Genomic DNA, 14,725 nt, shown 5'->3' on the forward strand with positions numbered 1-14,725 from the left:
CCACCCCCTCACTGCCCACTCTTCACTGCCCACCCCCGTCACGCCGCCCTCTCACTGCCCGCTCCCTCACTGCCCGCTCCCTCACTGCCCCCCCCTCAAGTGCCCGCACCCCCTCACTGCCCACCCCTCACTCTCCCCACTCCTCTCACTGCCCGCCCCTCACTGGCCGCCTCACGTCCCCCCGCCCCTTCACTGCCCGGCCCCCTCCTGATGTCACCATGTCAGGCGTGATCAAGTGATGTCTGTGGCTTCAGGTGATCTACATCGCTTCTGCCTGCCGTCATCAGCGCGACGACCCGTTACAGCCCTCATGCCCGCCTTCAACGCCCCTCAACTGCCCAACCCTCTCCTGCCCACCCCACGGGGGCCCACCCCTCACGGCCCGCCCCCCACTGCCGCCCCTCACGGCCGCTCCTCGCACTGCCACCCTCACGACCTCCTGCCCCTCACGGCCCCCCAGCCCGCATCACGGCCCGCCCCCTCACTGCACCGCCCCTCACCATGTACAGGTATCAGGGTGTTCTGTGGTTTCGAGTCGGATGTACAATCGCTCTGGCCGCCGGTCGATCAGCGCCGCGACGAGCGCCGTACAGCCCCTCACTGCCCGCTCTCACGCCCCTTCACTAGGCCCACCCTCTCACTGCCCCCCCACGGCCACCCTCACGGCCACGTCGCCCCTCACTGCCCGTACTGCCCGCTCTCTCACTGCCCAACCCCTCACGACCTCCTGCCCCTCACGGGCCCAGCCCCCTCACGGCCCCCGCCCTCACTGATCCCGCCCCCTCGCATGTACAGGTGATCAGTTGTCTGTGTTTCAGATGATCTCATCGCTTGCGTGCCAGCCGTCGATCAGCACCGGACGACCCGGACAGCCCCTCCTGCCCGCCCTCTCACGGCCCGCCGCCCCCTCACGGCCCCCGCCCCTCATGCACCGCCCCTCGCTGCCCGCCCCCTCGCATCCCACCCCCTCACTGCCCACCGCCCACTGCCCGCCCCCTCACGCTCCCTTCAGCTGCCCCACTCTCACTGCCCCCCCCACGAGCCGCCCCCTCATGCCCGCTCCCTCAGCTGCCCCACACCTTCACGACCTCCTGCCCCCCCCCCATCACGGCCCCATGCCCCCTCACTGCCCGCCCCCTCACCATGTACAGGTGATCAGTGTGTCTGTGTTTCAGGTGATCTACATCGCTCTGCCGCCGTCGATCAGCCCGGACGACCCGTACAGCCCCGAGGTGCAGGACCTTCTCAAGATGACGAACCTTCGCATCAACTTCACCGAGCTGCACACGCTCGGCGACAACCTCCTCGACCAGCGTGAGGAGATCAAGGAGAAGTACTACTACGCGATCTACGACGTCGTCGTGCGCGGCAGCTGCAGCTGCTACGGCCACGCGAGCCGCTGCCTGCCGCTAGAGGGCCAGACGGCCGTCGACGTGGAGCGCGCCAGCGTGGTACGTTTTCCCAAATCACGACGTTGACCCTAAGTGTGCTGCTAATGCACGTGTCCGCTGAAGCCAGCCGTAACCACAGCAACCGTAACCAGTGTTGTAACAAGTCAAGTCACTGTCTCGGACTCGAGTCGCATTTTCTGGTGACTTGACTTGACTCGAGTCGGGAACCCAAAATGACTTGACTCGACTCAGGTCACCACTGAAAATGACTCGAGTTGAGTCATGACACGATCGTTATGACTTGACTCGAGTCGTGGCCAGAGACTCGAGTCAAAGCACAGGACTCGAGTTGCCGTTTGATGACTCGAGTGCTTATAAGTTATAGCTAGTGCATGCTAGCGCTAGCGAAATTTGGAATCCAGCCGCAAATATTTACCGGTTTACAATATGCCACAGTCGACTTTGTCTGTGACCAAACATTTAACTCTGTGCGGAGCACGGGTATTTGCTAGTAATATTTAATATTATAATAAATTTATTGTAAAGTACATTTGTATTGTATTGTTATCTGTACATGTACATGATTAGATAGACTCTCGACGCTTACGTACATGCGCGTGCCTAACTATATGTGCTTGTATATACATCCCGTTACATGCAACTTGACAGCGATTCTAGAATCGCTGTAAAAATTGCAGTGAAATCGCTACGTCTGCAGAAATGTGCAACTGCAACCCGTAGTGATTCTGGTCGCTTGCAACGAGTTGCAAGAAATCAAACTTGTTTGATTTTGAGCGACTCGTCGCTCTCAAGCGCTCCCAAATTGCTCTAGAATTGCTTCGAAATCGCGCACATGCGGTGACACATCGACCGATCGCTTGCGGCACAGGCACTTGGAGCATTTGACTCTGGTTTATTTACTTATTTACTGGTTTACAATATGCCACAGTCGACTTTGTCTTTCCACTAAGGCAACCCAACTCTCTCTCTCTCCGCAGGCTGCCTCGCGCAGAGCACGTGCGAGGAGAGCAGCTGTTACCCGGCAACCGGAGACCTGCTGATTGGCCGGCAGCATCGGCTGGTGGCGACCTCTACGTGCGGCTTTAATCGGCCGGAGCGCTACTGCATCGTCAGCCATTTGGACGAGAGCAAGAAATGCTTCGTGTGCGACTCGACGCGTCCGTTCGTAGATGGCGTGACAAGCACCGACAAGAGTCACAGGTAAGCTGCCGTCGCTAGGCAATGCGGCAGGCTGAGCAGACGTACTGCGTGACAACACCTGTACATTACCTATGGAATGTGGAATGAACCAAGCTTCGCCTTTTCACGGCGGGCTGATCGGCCCAAGCCCCGTAAACAGCCCCATCTCCGGTGTCCATTGAGCTTTTTTTCAGGCCCCGTCAAATTTTGAGATTCTGAGAATCTAAAACGAAAGTCGAATCGAGAAAGAACATCGGTTGTTATGAATTCATATACCAAATAGTAGGGAATAATTAAGCATAGTAATAATACATATGAATGTAACAAAGCGTTTTATTACGTGATTCACCAGTTTAAAAAAATCAGCGCCGTCTAGAGAAAATCAGTCCAGTCGAGTAAATGACTGGGCCTTTTTTTAGGCCACGTGCTTTTCTCAGACAAGGAAGTCTGAATGAACATGTTCTTTCGCACATTGTGTTCGGCGTCGTGCCAACAAACACGCTAGCGTTAGAGTTAGAGGTAGAGTTAGGGTGCATACCACATATCCAGATCATATTCAACACTCGTTGATTAAGTTTGTCTGTTTGTTATAATCCACTAAATAAAAAAGTTCTTTTTAACCAAACAAGAATTTAAACGCACCGTATGTTACGGAACGTAACTTGTTTGGTTAAAAAGAACTTTTTCATTTATCATATTCAACACGATTGCATCTATCAGATTTTTTCTCTCTGAAAAAGACTGTCTTCAGTACACGTATTTGTATTTGAATTACAAGCAATAAAGATTTAATAATAATAATAATATGACATCCAATCACTGTTGTCGAGGACCCAGGTAAGCTATGAGATTTACAGGTAAGCTATGAGAGTTACAGGTAACTACAAACGTTGCCGGAAAGCTCCTGTGACTGAATACTCGATGTTTGATATGACACGACGTTACGCGACGTAATTCATGGTGTGATACGATGTGATTTAATAACCAAGTTGTGATTGTAAATGCCATGTATGGTATGTAATGGTATGCCATGTAGGTGCACCATGTAGTGCCATGGTATACCATGTAATGGTAATAGGTATCATGCCATGTATTGTAATGGTAATAAGTATGCTATGTAGTGCCATGGTATGCCATGTAATGGTAATAGGTATCATGCCAGTGCCATGGTATGCCATGTAATGGTGAATTTTATTGACTGACACCACCATTCCCTCGTAGGGTTGAGAATGTAGTCAACACGGGAGGCTGGATCAGCCGCAAGAAGACGTGGTGGCAGTCTGTGAACGGCGTTGCGAACGTGTCCATTCGTCTGGACATGGAGGCGGAATTTCACTTCACGCATCTCATCATGACCTTCAAGTCGTTCCGACCTTCAGCCATGTTCATCGAGAAGTCTTCCGACTTCGGAAAGTCCTGGAAGATTTACAGGTAATAACCGTACCTGTGTGCGGAATTAGCACCAGCCCACCGACATATGCCGGCAAATTATTTGGAGGGCTAGTAACATTGGCAAAACACCGGCCCTCCGAGCCGGTGGTTTCAGCCGTGCTAGCGAGTACCTACATTTTTATTTATAGCATTAATGAGCAAATAGCCTACATTACTGTTTTACCTGAAGGATATCACGTCATAATTTATGACGCCAAATTAGAATTCGAGAATGCAAGCGTGAAACACTTCGGACATCATTCATGATCGGGTTCAAACAGCTAACAAAATTTGTGAGGGCTGGTAAATCATGGTGAGGGCTGATGCAAAAAAATCTGAATTTCATGCTTCCCGTACCTGTGTGCGGTGGATGCGTATGTCTACTGTACGGTGCTGGTGTGCCATATATTTCACAGCCTATAACGGGTGATACTCCATTAGGAGTGTTCCCAACTTTAATGTCATTAATGGTCATAATAACATATATGCCATATGATGGTCATTGGTCATATATTAGTTTGGGTTACATAGTCATATTAGTACTTACCTACCGGCGTCAAATAGACGTCCCGCGTCAGGTTAGGATTATCAATCATTTAAATTCATTATCGCTTAATCATTATGATATCAAAGTTGGAAACATCCTAATGGAGCGTTTAGCCTTATTTAACTCACGGATAGGACCCATGCATAAAGATTGCAATTTAAACCAAACGCACTTTCCTACACCAATAAACTTGAACGCACCACAATCAGAGAACCAATTTGAAATTGTTGGTTTTATATAGATAAAACCCTATCTCGCTTGTAATTAATCAATGCACTCCTCACTATCCTAGATTAGATGTTTGCACTTGTAGACGTTATTAATGAATGCTGCATTAACAATTATACCGAACATAATAGCACATAGAAAAAACGCGTCTTGTTTTCGAACCTCTGTCTTGCTTACACCGTCCTTCGCTCTATAGGAGTACTAGCCTTTCCAACCCTCACACCATCGATCGACACTCTTACTGAGAAAAACTAGACCTTCCTTCACTCAGCTACTCGAACATACAAGGCTCGCTACTATACATAAACCCACTAGGTTACATTGTACATGCATAATTGGGTGTCTTACTTCACGAAGCCCTCAATCAAGGACATACTCTATATATGACGTAATTATTATTAATACCATCAATTGACCATAGTTACAGATGTACAATGCATTATAACCTTAGACCGCATGCCTCATATATTCATCCATGCGCTTGTACAGGTGTAATTGTCAAGTAATTAACTCATAACCAAACTAAAATTAACTTAATGCTAATCATAGTACACTGTCAATTTCATTTGGCGTGCACTTACATCACGATATAGTTACAAGGTTATGCATAGTGCAAGTTATTATAATACATACCATAGTTACAGTGTACATGTCAACTTAATATTACGATACAGGATTCGCCCTTACATACCAGGCAATATAAACTACCAGTTAATTATGACATAGTCACCTTTAAACTCACACCATAGTGCATAGTTACTAGTACATGCCACTCATTGAAGGGCTTACCTCAGGATTTACAAGGCATATATGCCCATATCCAGCATAATTCTATACCTACATTACATAGTTACATGTACATGCAATATTGGCTCAGTGACCTTACTTCCTAGAGAATTTACTTAGATAATACCTGCAAAGCATGACCTATAATTATTCATAAATACATTACATACGTTACACTGTCACAAAATGTAATTGGGTATGTTATCATATACTTTCCACAGAACATGTGTACATGTAAATATCAAAACAAATAAGTATTATAATACTACATCTCAGTTACCATATGTACGACTGCATCATTGAAAGGCATGCCTTAACTCCTAGAGAATAGTATCAGCCAGCATAGCAAATAAAAATAACCAAAAATACCCAACAACTGGTATGCAGTATTATTATGATTATACTTAAACACTAGATAGGTTACATGCTATGCGAATAGACATGGACATTGTAGATAATAATTTTCTATTATGGACTCTGTGATTATACATGTCATCAATTGCGGGTGCCTTATTCATCCCAGATGTACAAGAGCATGGCTTTTTACAAGATTTTTGAATAGAGTATAGGAGCGACTAAACTAATCGCACTTCCTTAAACGGAACACGCATATAGCAAGGGGATCATATCTCCTCCCAATAATCACCACCACCTTTAAGAGGCATGATGCAACGCACCGCAGTCATCCCTATACAAAAACTATCTTAACACCCTTAAGACGGTCCACATGCCATGGAGAGCCTCCACTAAAAATCACACCCTTAAAAAGAGATGATGGATGTGCTCATTGAGATGATACCTACCATTCATCAACATCTTGGAAAAATGGCACTTGATGCATGTATGGAAAATCAAAAATCCGCTATCACACATCCTTCAGTCACTATCACTGAGTGAAACTCATAAACGAACAATCTTGGATGATGTCATATAACTGTCATCCACTGATATCATTTCTCTTTTACGTCTTTCTTATTAGCCCCTATATAAAGATCATAATAGCATTATACATAGTTTACATGTGTCATGACGCCTGCTGTTAACTCATCCGCACTAAGCATTGCAGTATGTGTGAGGAATGATGACGCAATGTCAATCATACCACCTTCTGGTCTTACCCTCGCAGAATACCTTCTCCCAAGGATTTTGCCGCAAAGCGCTCGAATTTTCTCCAAACATTTCTCAGGCTCCCTGCCAGTCTGAAAAACTCAAACACCTTGTTTTCATCGAACAGAGTCCGGTACATGCGAGAGCGCTATTTCAGACCATCACCCCAAAGTCCCGCCGACAACCCGTCTGCCAGGCAGGCTACAAGGCTCACCCCAAACGGCCGAGTTGAGCTGCATATTGAACTACAGATTTGGAACGGCCTCGCCGGCGAAATGTGCAGACGACATTTATTTTCGCGCAGTGGCTACCCATCACACTCACAGACCGCTATCCCGGTTCATCCATGTACGAATGCTCATGCAGATTCCCAAATCCACGTCTACTGATCATAGGCAACACCTTGACCCCACCTTTTCAAATCGTTGAATCGGTTTACCTGGATTTGCTATTCGCTATTGAAAGCTTACAAAACACAATTTTGCTAATACTTAAAAGAGTAAGCAATTTATGGTAAACAACTATATTGTTTTATTGTTTTTACTTGAAAAAAATATAGTTGGATTCACATAGAACATATGACCGGATCGTGCTAGCCCCAGGCCCCTTTATTCTTTTTTCGGTCAGCCCCGCTGGCTAAGTAGTTCGCCCCTCCAGTATATTCAATCCTGCCAGTTTAGCTTCACATGTACTGTCCCTGTATGGCTACTGCGCGTTTCGGTAAGGGCCAGGTCACCTCATCTCACCGACCTGTTCCCCCTCCCCCTGTGTGTGTGTGTGTGTTTTAGGTGATCTACATTGCAGACTGCCCCGATCACTTCGGATTCAGCGCACCCCGAAGTCCCGTCCCACTCACCATGCCCAACCCACAACTCACTAGCTCACGCAGCAACCACTCAACAGCACCGCTCATCTGCATCACGCCCCTACAAACCGACCTAAAAAAATAACCCACAATTCCGGCTCACCATAAGCACCTCCCCCTCGCTGCCGCCCTTCCCAGCTAGCCCACCCACCCCGCATTCCCAGCCAACTGACCCTCACCTCACGGCCCCCACACCCCTCACTGCCCACTCCTTCACTGCCCACCGCCCTCACTGCCCGCCCCCTCACTGCCACCCCTCACTGCCCCCCTCACGGCCACCCCCTCACTGCCCACTCCTTCTGCCCACCCCCTCACTGCCCGCCCTCTCACTGGCCCCCGCTCCCTCACTGCCGCCTCGCTCACTGCCCACCCCCTCATCCCGCCCCCTCATCTGCCCACCCCCTCACTCTCCCAACCCTCTCACTGCCCGCCCTCACTGCCTTTGCCCTCACGTCCCCCCGCCCCCTTCACTGCCCTGCCCCCTCACTGTTGTCCCATAGTACAAGGTGTCATCAGTGTGTCTGCTGTTTCAGGTGGATCTACATCGCTCTGCCGCGTCGATCAGCCGGACGACCCGTACTAAGCCCCTCACTGGCCCGCCCTCTCACGCCCCTTTTCACTGCCCACCCTCTCACTGCCCCCCACGGCCCCACCTCACTGGGCTCCGCCCCTCACTGCCCCGCCCGTCACTGCCGCTCCCTCACTGCCCCCCACCTCACGACCTCCTGCCCCCTCGCGGCCCGCAGCCCCCTCACGGCCCCCGCCCCTCACCGTGCCCGCCCCACTCACCATGTACAGGTGATCAGTGTGTCTGTGCCTTTCAGGTGATCTACATCGCTCTGCGCCGTCGCATCAGCCCGGACGGACCCGATACAGCCCCGCCAGGTGCATTGACACTTCTCAAAGTGACGAACCTTCGCATTCAACTTCACCGGCTGCACCCGCTCGGCGACAACCTTCCTCGCCAGCGCGAGGCAGATCAAGGAGATGTATACTACGCGATCTACGCACGTCGTCACCTCGTGCGCGGCAGCTGCAGCTGCTACGGCCACGCGAGCCGCCTGCCTGCGCTAGAGGGTCCAGACGGCCGTCGCGTGGAGCGCGCCAGCGTGGTACGTTTTCCCAAATCACGACGTTGACCCTGCGTTACCGTTCATATTTTATTCGATGCGCGACATGGGTTAAACGTGGGTGGCGATGGTTGCAATGAATGAATCGGGATAAACAGGGCAAACCAGATTCCGTATTAACACCGACAATAGGACTGTACTGTTGGGGTGGGAGAGCGTGGAACTGCTAGGGTTTTCAGGGGTTCTTATACATAAAGAGGCACAGTGGCGCACCGCCGTTGTCGAGTTTAACATCGCCAACGTACGTACGTACGTCCGCCATCCACCACTCGTCTGCTGTCATTGCGAGGCCATATTGTTCACTTGTCTTAAGCTGGGTTCGCACTACCGACTTTGTGTTGGCGCCAGCGTGGTACGTACCAGGGTTTCTTATACATAAGAGGCACGGTGGCGCAGCGCCGTTGTCGAATTTGACATCGCCGTTGTGAAAATGTTCTCAAATGCAGTCTAAGATATTCAAATTTTAACCCCGATGTTTATATTGTATGTATTTATGCTTTCGCGTCTGTGGCCCCCACGACAGGTGTACGGCAGGTGCGAGTGTGCTCACAACACGCAGGGCCTCAACTGTGAGCTGTGTGAGAACCTGTACAACGACCGGCCGTGGGCGCCCGCTCGCGAACGCAACCCCAACGCCTGCAAGCGTGAGTCTCAAGAGCGAGAGGGAGAAGCTGACTCAGTGTGTGTGTGTGTGTGTGTGTGCGCGTGTGTGCGTGTGTGCATGTGTGCGTGTGTGCGTGTGTGCGTGTGTGCGTGTGTGTGTGTGTGTGAGAGAGAGAGAGAGAGAGAGCATGTGTGTGTGAGAGAGCGTGTGTGTTTGTGTGTGAGAGAGCGTGTGTGTGCGTGTGCGTGTGTGTGTGCGTGCGTGTGTGTGCGTGTGCGTGTGTGTGTGCGTGTGCGAGCGTGCGTGCGTGCGTGTGTGAGGGAGAGCATGTGTCTCAGTACATGTGAGAGAGTGTTTGCACTGCACAAGTCTCGGGGCAGCTTTGAAGTTTACACTGCTTAAGTGAAAGCAGATTCTTATAATAGTTAATAGGTCACATGACGAACTATATATAGAAACTAATTATATGTTATTAGTTTATTATTATTATATTAGTATTTTTTATTTTATTATATGTACAGATACGACATTAACTGGTCCTTGTAGTCGCCACACAAATGTTCGGAAACTTTGGCATTCACGTACATCTATGGCAACGCATCGTTTTCAGGCTGCCAGTGCTACGACCATGCGGCGAAGTGTCACTTTGACCCAGCGGTGTACGAGGAGTCCGGCTACACGAGTGGCGGTGTCTGCGACGACTGCAGACACAACACGATGGGACGCCACTGCGAGCAGTGCAAGCCGTTCTTCTACCATGTGCCGGACAAGGACATGAACGACCCGTACAGCTGCGAACGTAAGTAGGTGGTTGCCGCGGCAACGACGCGCGTCCGCAAGTGCGGAGCTCGCCCTAGCGACAGCGATGGCTTCCCGAGCGAAGATTTCAGTTTCAGTCGCTCAGTGATGTAGTGATGTTTTTTTTCTGGTAGTAATTGGCGGAGACATTTCTTATGGTGTTGTCAGTGTTGGTTATTGCTACTACCAGGTGATGACACCTTTAAGGCATCTGAATAAAACAGTAGTAGAACATTACCATGTGTGATGTTAATAATATTATGGTATATGCCTTGGTCCAGTACGAATCCCGCATGCGTGTCATTGTTTTGTGTGAATGTGTCACGGGTTGGTGACGGCACTGGTTTGCACGCATGTGAGTCACTAAAGCGTGTGTGCACGTGTCAGCAGTTATGTCACCGCTGGTGTGTGTACGTGTCACCGTTTCACACACGTCACGTGTGTGTGTACGTGTCACTGTTTCATATACGGTCACATATGTGTGTACGTGTCACTGTTTCACGCACGTCACATACGTGTGTACGTGTCACTGTTTCACGCACGTCACATACGTGTGTACGTGTCAGCAGTTATGTCATCGCCGGTGTGTGTACGTGTCACTGATTCTCGCGCATTGTCTCGGCAGCGTGTAACTGCGACCCGATCGGCTCGCTGAACGATGGAGAGTGTGACCCCAGCGACGACCCTGACTACGACCTTCAGGCCGGCCGCTGCCACTGCAAGACGTACGTCGGCGGGCAACGCTGCGACAGCTGCCTCGACGGATACTGGAACATGGACCCGAGCGACCCAGACGGTTGCCAAGGTAAACGAACGCGTCGCTGCGGCAACCGGTCGCGCGTCGGTCACTGACTGGAACTGCTACGTTTGCCTCTATTCATGCAACCTCTCCGATCGCGCGTAGGCGTACTTGTTCCTGTGTGGTTGTGCGCATGCGTGCATTTTGCTGCTCATTTTTAGTCGAACGTGCGATATTATTTTGCACAAAACTGAAGCGAGGCATTTTACACGAGATGAGATGTAACAGGAAATATTGCAATTACCTGATTGTCAGATGTAACGCAAAGTATAGCTGTAAGACTGGTGATGTGTGAAACAAGGTTGTGGCCCGTACTAGGAACCCGGGGGGTGTGTCAGCGCTTAACCAGGCTTTGCCTTTTCATGGGGCCGATCGGCCCAAGCCCCTGTAAACAGCCCTGTCTCTGGTGTCGACGCGACAGCGCTTTTTTTCCGGTCCCGTCGAATCGAGAAAGAACATCGGTTGTTATAAATTCATATACACCAAATAGTAGGGAATAATTAAGCATAGTAATAATACATATGAATGTAACAAAGCTTTTATTACATAATTCATCAGTTTAAAAAAAATCTGCCCCGTCTAGAGAAAATCAGCCCTGTCTAGAGAAAATCAGCCCCGTCGAGTAAATGGCGGGGCCTTTTTTTAGGCCCTGCAGTTTTCTCAGACAGCAAAGCCTGGCTTAACGTGCTGTTGCTTGATTGTTGCTTGATTGTTGCTTGATTGTTGCTTGATTGTTGCTTGATTGTTGCAGAGTGCACATGCAACATCTTAGGCACGGTCGGCAACACGGGCTGCGACAAGTACACGGGAGAGTGCATCTGCAAGCGCAAGGTGGCGGGACGGGACTGCAACGAGTGCCTGGTGAGTGTGTGGGTTGGACGATGGTCAAGTCTCAGGGAGGGGGGGAGGGAGAATTCCCCTCTGGGGAGTACTGTATATGCCATATTTTTCACGTACATATATTTTCGCGAATTCAGACTTGATGTACAATTTCGCGGTCGGTGAATTACGAATTATTCGGTGTTATTCGTGATGAATTATTCACGTGTTGTTATTTTCGCGGTCGGGACGCATTAAAAAAAAAGACACGCCGAAATATACAGCGTATACAGTGAGCTATGGTAATCTGTGTGGTCACTTAACTGTGGTAATATGTGTGGTCACCTAACTGTGATAGCAATCGGCCATTTTGCCATAAATAAAGCACAATAACTTCTCGTCTCATTTGCACTCTTGTTTCTACGCAGCCTGAGCATTATGGACTGAGTGAGGACCCCGAAGGCTGCAAGGCCTGCAACTGTGACCTAGGTGGCGCTTACGACAACAACTGTGACATTGCAACGGGCCAGTGTTCGTGCAAGAATCACATGGGAGGCCGCCAGTGCAACGAACCCGACCCCAACTACTTCTGTGTCTATCTCGACTACTTCACATTCGAGGCCGAGGACGCGAGAGGCAATGACGTAAGTAGTAAAACTGGGGAAGGGTGAAGAGTAAGGTGAGAAGGAAGAGGTGGAGGAGGAGGAAGAGGAGGAGGATTGGGAGGGGGATATATAAGTATATAAGTATATATATATACAGTTGTATATTGATTACCTATAATAAACCATAATTATTAATTACATTATTGCATAATTACATAAAATAAATAATTAATAAATATATACATAATTGCACATTATTGATGACATTTCCTTTCTCAGCTGACCGTGGTGGAATACAGAGAGCCGTATCCTGACAGGGAACCCACGTGGACCGGCCCCGGCTTCATGAAGGTGCAGGAGGGCGGTGTGCTAGAATTCTTTGTCGCCGGTCTACATACCTCGATGGAGTATGACATCATCATCCGCTATGAGCCGAGGGTGAGTGGTGAATCGTCACGGCAACGCGGGCGAGCGAATAAAGCATACGGAGCGATGGTGTACGTTGCATACATCCATACACACAGAGTATGATCTACACAGAGTATACTAATGCTTCCTCCATGATTAACACGGGTGTGCTTTTTTGATGATAATACTACAGGCCAAACCATGTTCACTGGGAGCTGGTGTATATATATACGTACTCTGTGAGACAATTACACTATGAGACACTATGCTCTGTGAGACAATTACCCTATGAGACACTATGCACTGAGACAATTACCCTATGAGACACTATGCACTGAGACAATTACACTATGAGACACTATACTCTGTGAGACAATTACACTATGAGACACTATACTCTGTGAGACAATTACACTATGAGACACTATGCACTGAGACAATTACACTATGAGACACTATACTCTGTGAGACAATTGTACTATGGGACACTATGCTCTGTGAGACATGTTCGCTATGAGACAGTATACTCTGAGACAATGAGACTGTGAGGCAATGTAGGCTGTGAGACACTGATGGACTGCTGTCTGTAACAAGTGTGTAGGGTTAGGGCTTCCTGCGTTCCTGCTGATTATGTCGTGGTATAGGTGATGTTTTCTGTTCAGCTCTTCTCTCTCTATATATATTGTCTGACCTTTGACCTTTGTTTGTCTCCATGCTACTCAGGAAACTAACCACATTTACTCGGTAACATTCGTTACTCAAGTATTATAATACATACATAGTTACATGTACATGCATCATTGGGTGCCTTACTCCAGGATGTACAGGTATATGCAGTATTATAATATTATAATAAACACATAGATAGTTACATGTATGGAATAGAATGGACATATAGATAGAATAATAATTTTCTATTATGGACTCTTGATATACATGCGTCATTGGGTGCCTTACTCCACGATGTACAGGCAGGCTTTCAGATTTGAAAAGTACAGGAGGACTACTAATGACTCCCCTGGGACACCATAGGGGGACTTTTCACGCTCCATAATCACACCCTTAAGAGGCATGATGGAGAGCTCCACTAAAAAATCACACCCTTAAGAGGCATGATGGAGAGCTCCACTAAAAAATCACACCCTTAAGAGGCATGATGGAGAGCTCCACTAAAAATCACACCCTTAAAAAGGATGATGGAGAGCTCCTTGAGGGCTCTCCATCATGCCTCTTGGGGTGTGATGATGGAATCATGACCAATCCTCAGTCTAGAGTGAAACCCAAAACGAAAATTGGGATGTCATGTCAATCCACTGATAATCATTCATCTTTACTTCTTATTATTAGCTCTTGATTATACATACATAGTTACATGTGCATGCGCCACTGTGTACTCCAGAATGTGCAGGTATGTGGGATGATGCACATGTCTTACTCTCGTTTACCTGCAGATACTTTGCCAAGGATTGCGAAGCGTCGTTTCCCAACATTCCTCAGGCTCCCCTGCAGTTCATCGGACAGGTCGTATGCGAGAGCCGCTATTCAGACGTGGCGCCCTCTGAGGGCGGCGAGGTGAGCTGCATTTGAACTACAGAATTGGAACGGCCGCGCGGAATGTGCAGACGACATTTATTATTCGCAGTGGCTACGCGTCCGGTCATCCATTACAATGCTCAGCACAGATTCCCAAATCCACGTCACGATTAGGCCACGCCCCCTTTCAAATCGTTGATTTTACTGGATTTACTATTGCTTTGAAAGTTACAAAAACACATATTTTTGATAAAATACCTAAAGGTAAGCAATATTATGGTAAAAACTTATTGTTTATTGTTTTTTACTGAAAAAAATATAGTTGGATTCACATAAGAAACATATGACCGGACGTGTAGCCACGGCTTTTATTATGTTTCGGTCAGCTGCAAAGTGTTGCTCCAGATTTCATCCTCAGTTTAGTTCACTGTTGTCCTGTGGCTACTGGGTTTCGTAGCCGGCTTCTCACCGATG

The 14,725-nt window shown here is 48.5% G+C and overlaps 1 protein-coding gene across 1 annotated transcript in view; it reads left to right on the plus strand.

Annotated features, from left to right (window-relative positions):
- Positions 1-2,389: 2,389 nt before the first annotated feature.
- The window catches only part of LOC106816077 (laminin subunit beta-1-like), a gene marked incomplete at both ends in the record, with an annotated part of 35,737 nt that continues 23,401 nt past the window's right edge, over positions 2,390-14,725 (plus strand). The window contains 10 exon segments of the mRNA XM_014820634.1: positions 2,390-2,612; positions 3,813-4,022; positions 8,089-8,131; positions 8,380-8,667; positions 9,209-9,329; positions 9,900-10,088; positions 10,713-10,892; positions 11,638-11,747; positions 12,134-12,349; positions 12,590-12,748. Coding sequence (XP_014676120.1) covers positions 2,390-2,612; positions 3,813-4,022; positions 8,089-8,131; positions 8,380-8,667; positions 9,209-9,329; positions 9,900-10,088; positions 10,713-10,892; positions 11,638-11,747; positions 12,134-12,349; positions 12,590-12,748 — 1,739 coding nt within the window.

Source organism: Priapulus caudatus, unplaced genomic scaffold (genome assembly GCF_000485595.1).
Source record: "Priapulus caudatus unplaced genomic scaffold, Priapulus_caudatus-5.0.1 Scaffold1279, whole genome shotgun sequence".
Classification (NCBI taxonomy): Eukaryota; Metazoa; Priapulida; class Priapulimorpha; order Priapulimorphida; family Priapulidae; genus Priapulus; species Priapulus caudatus.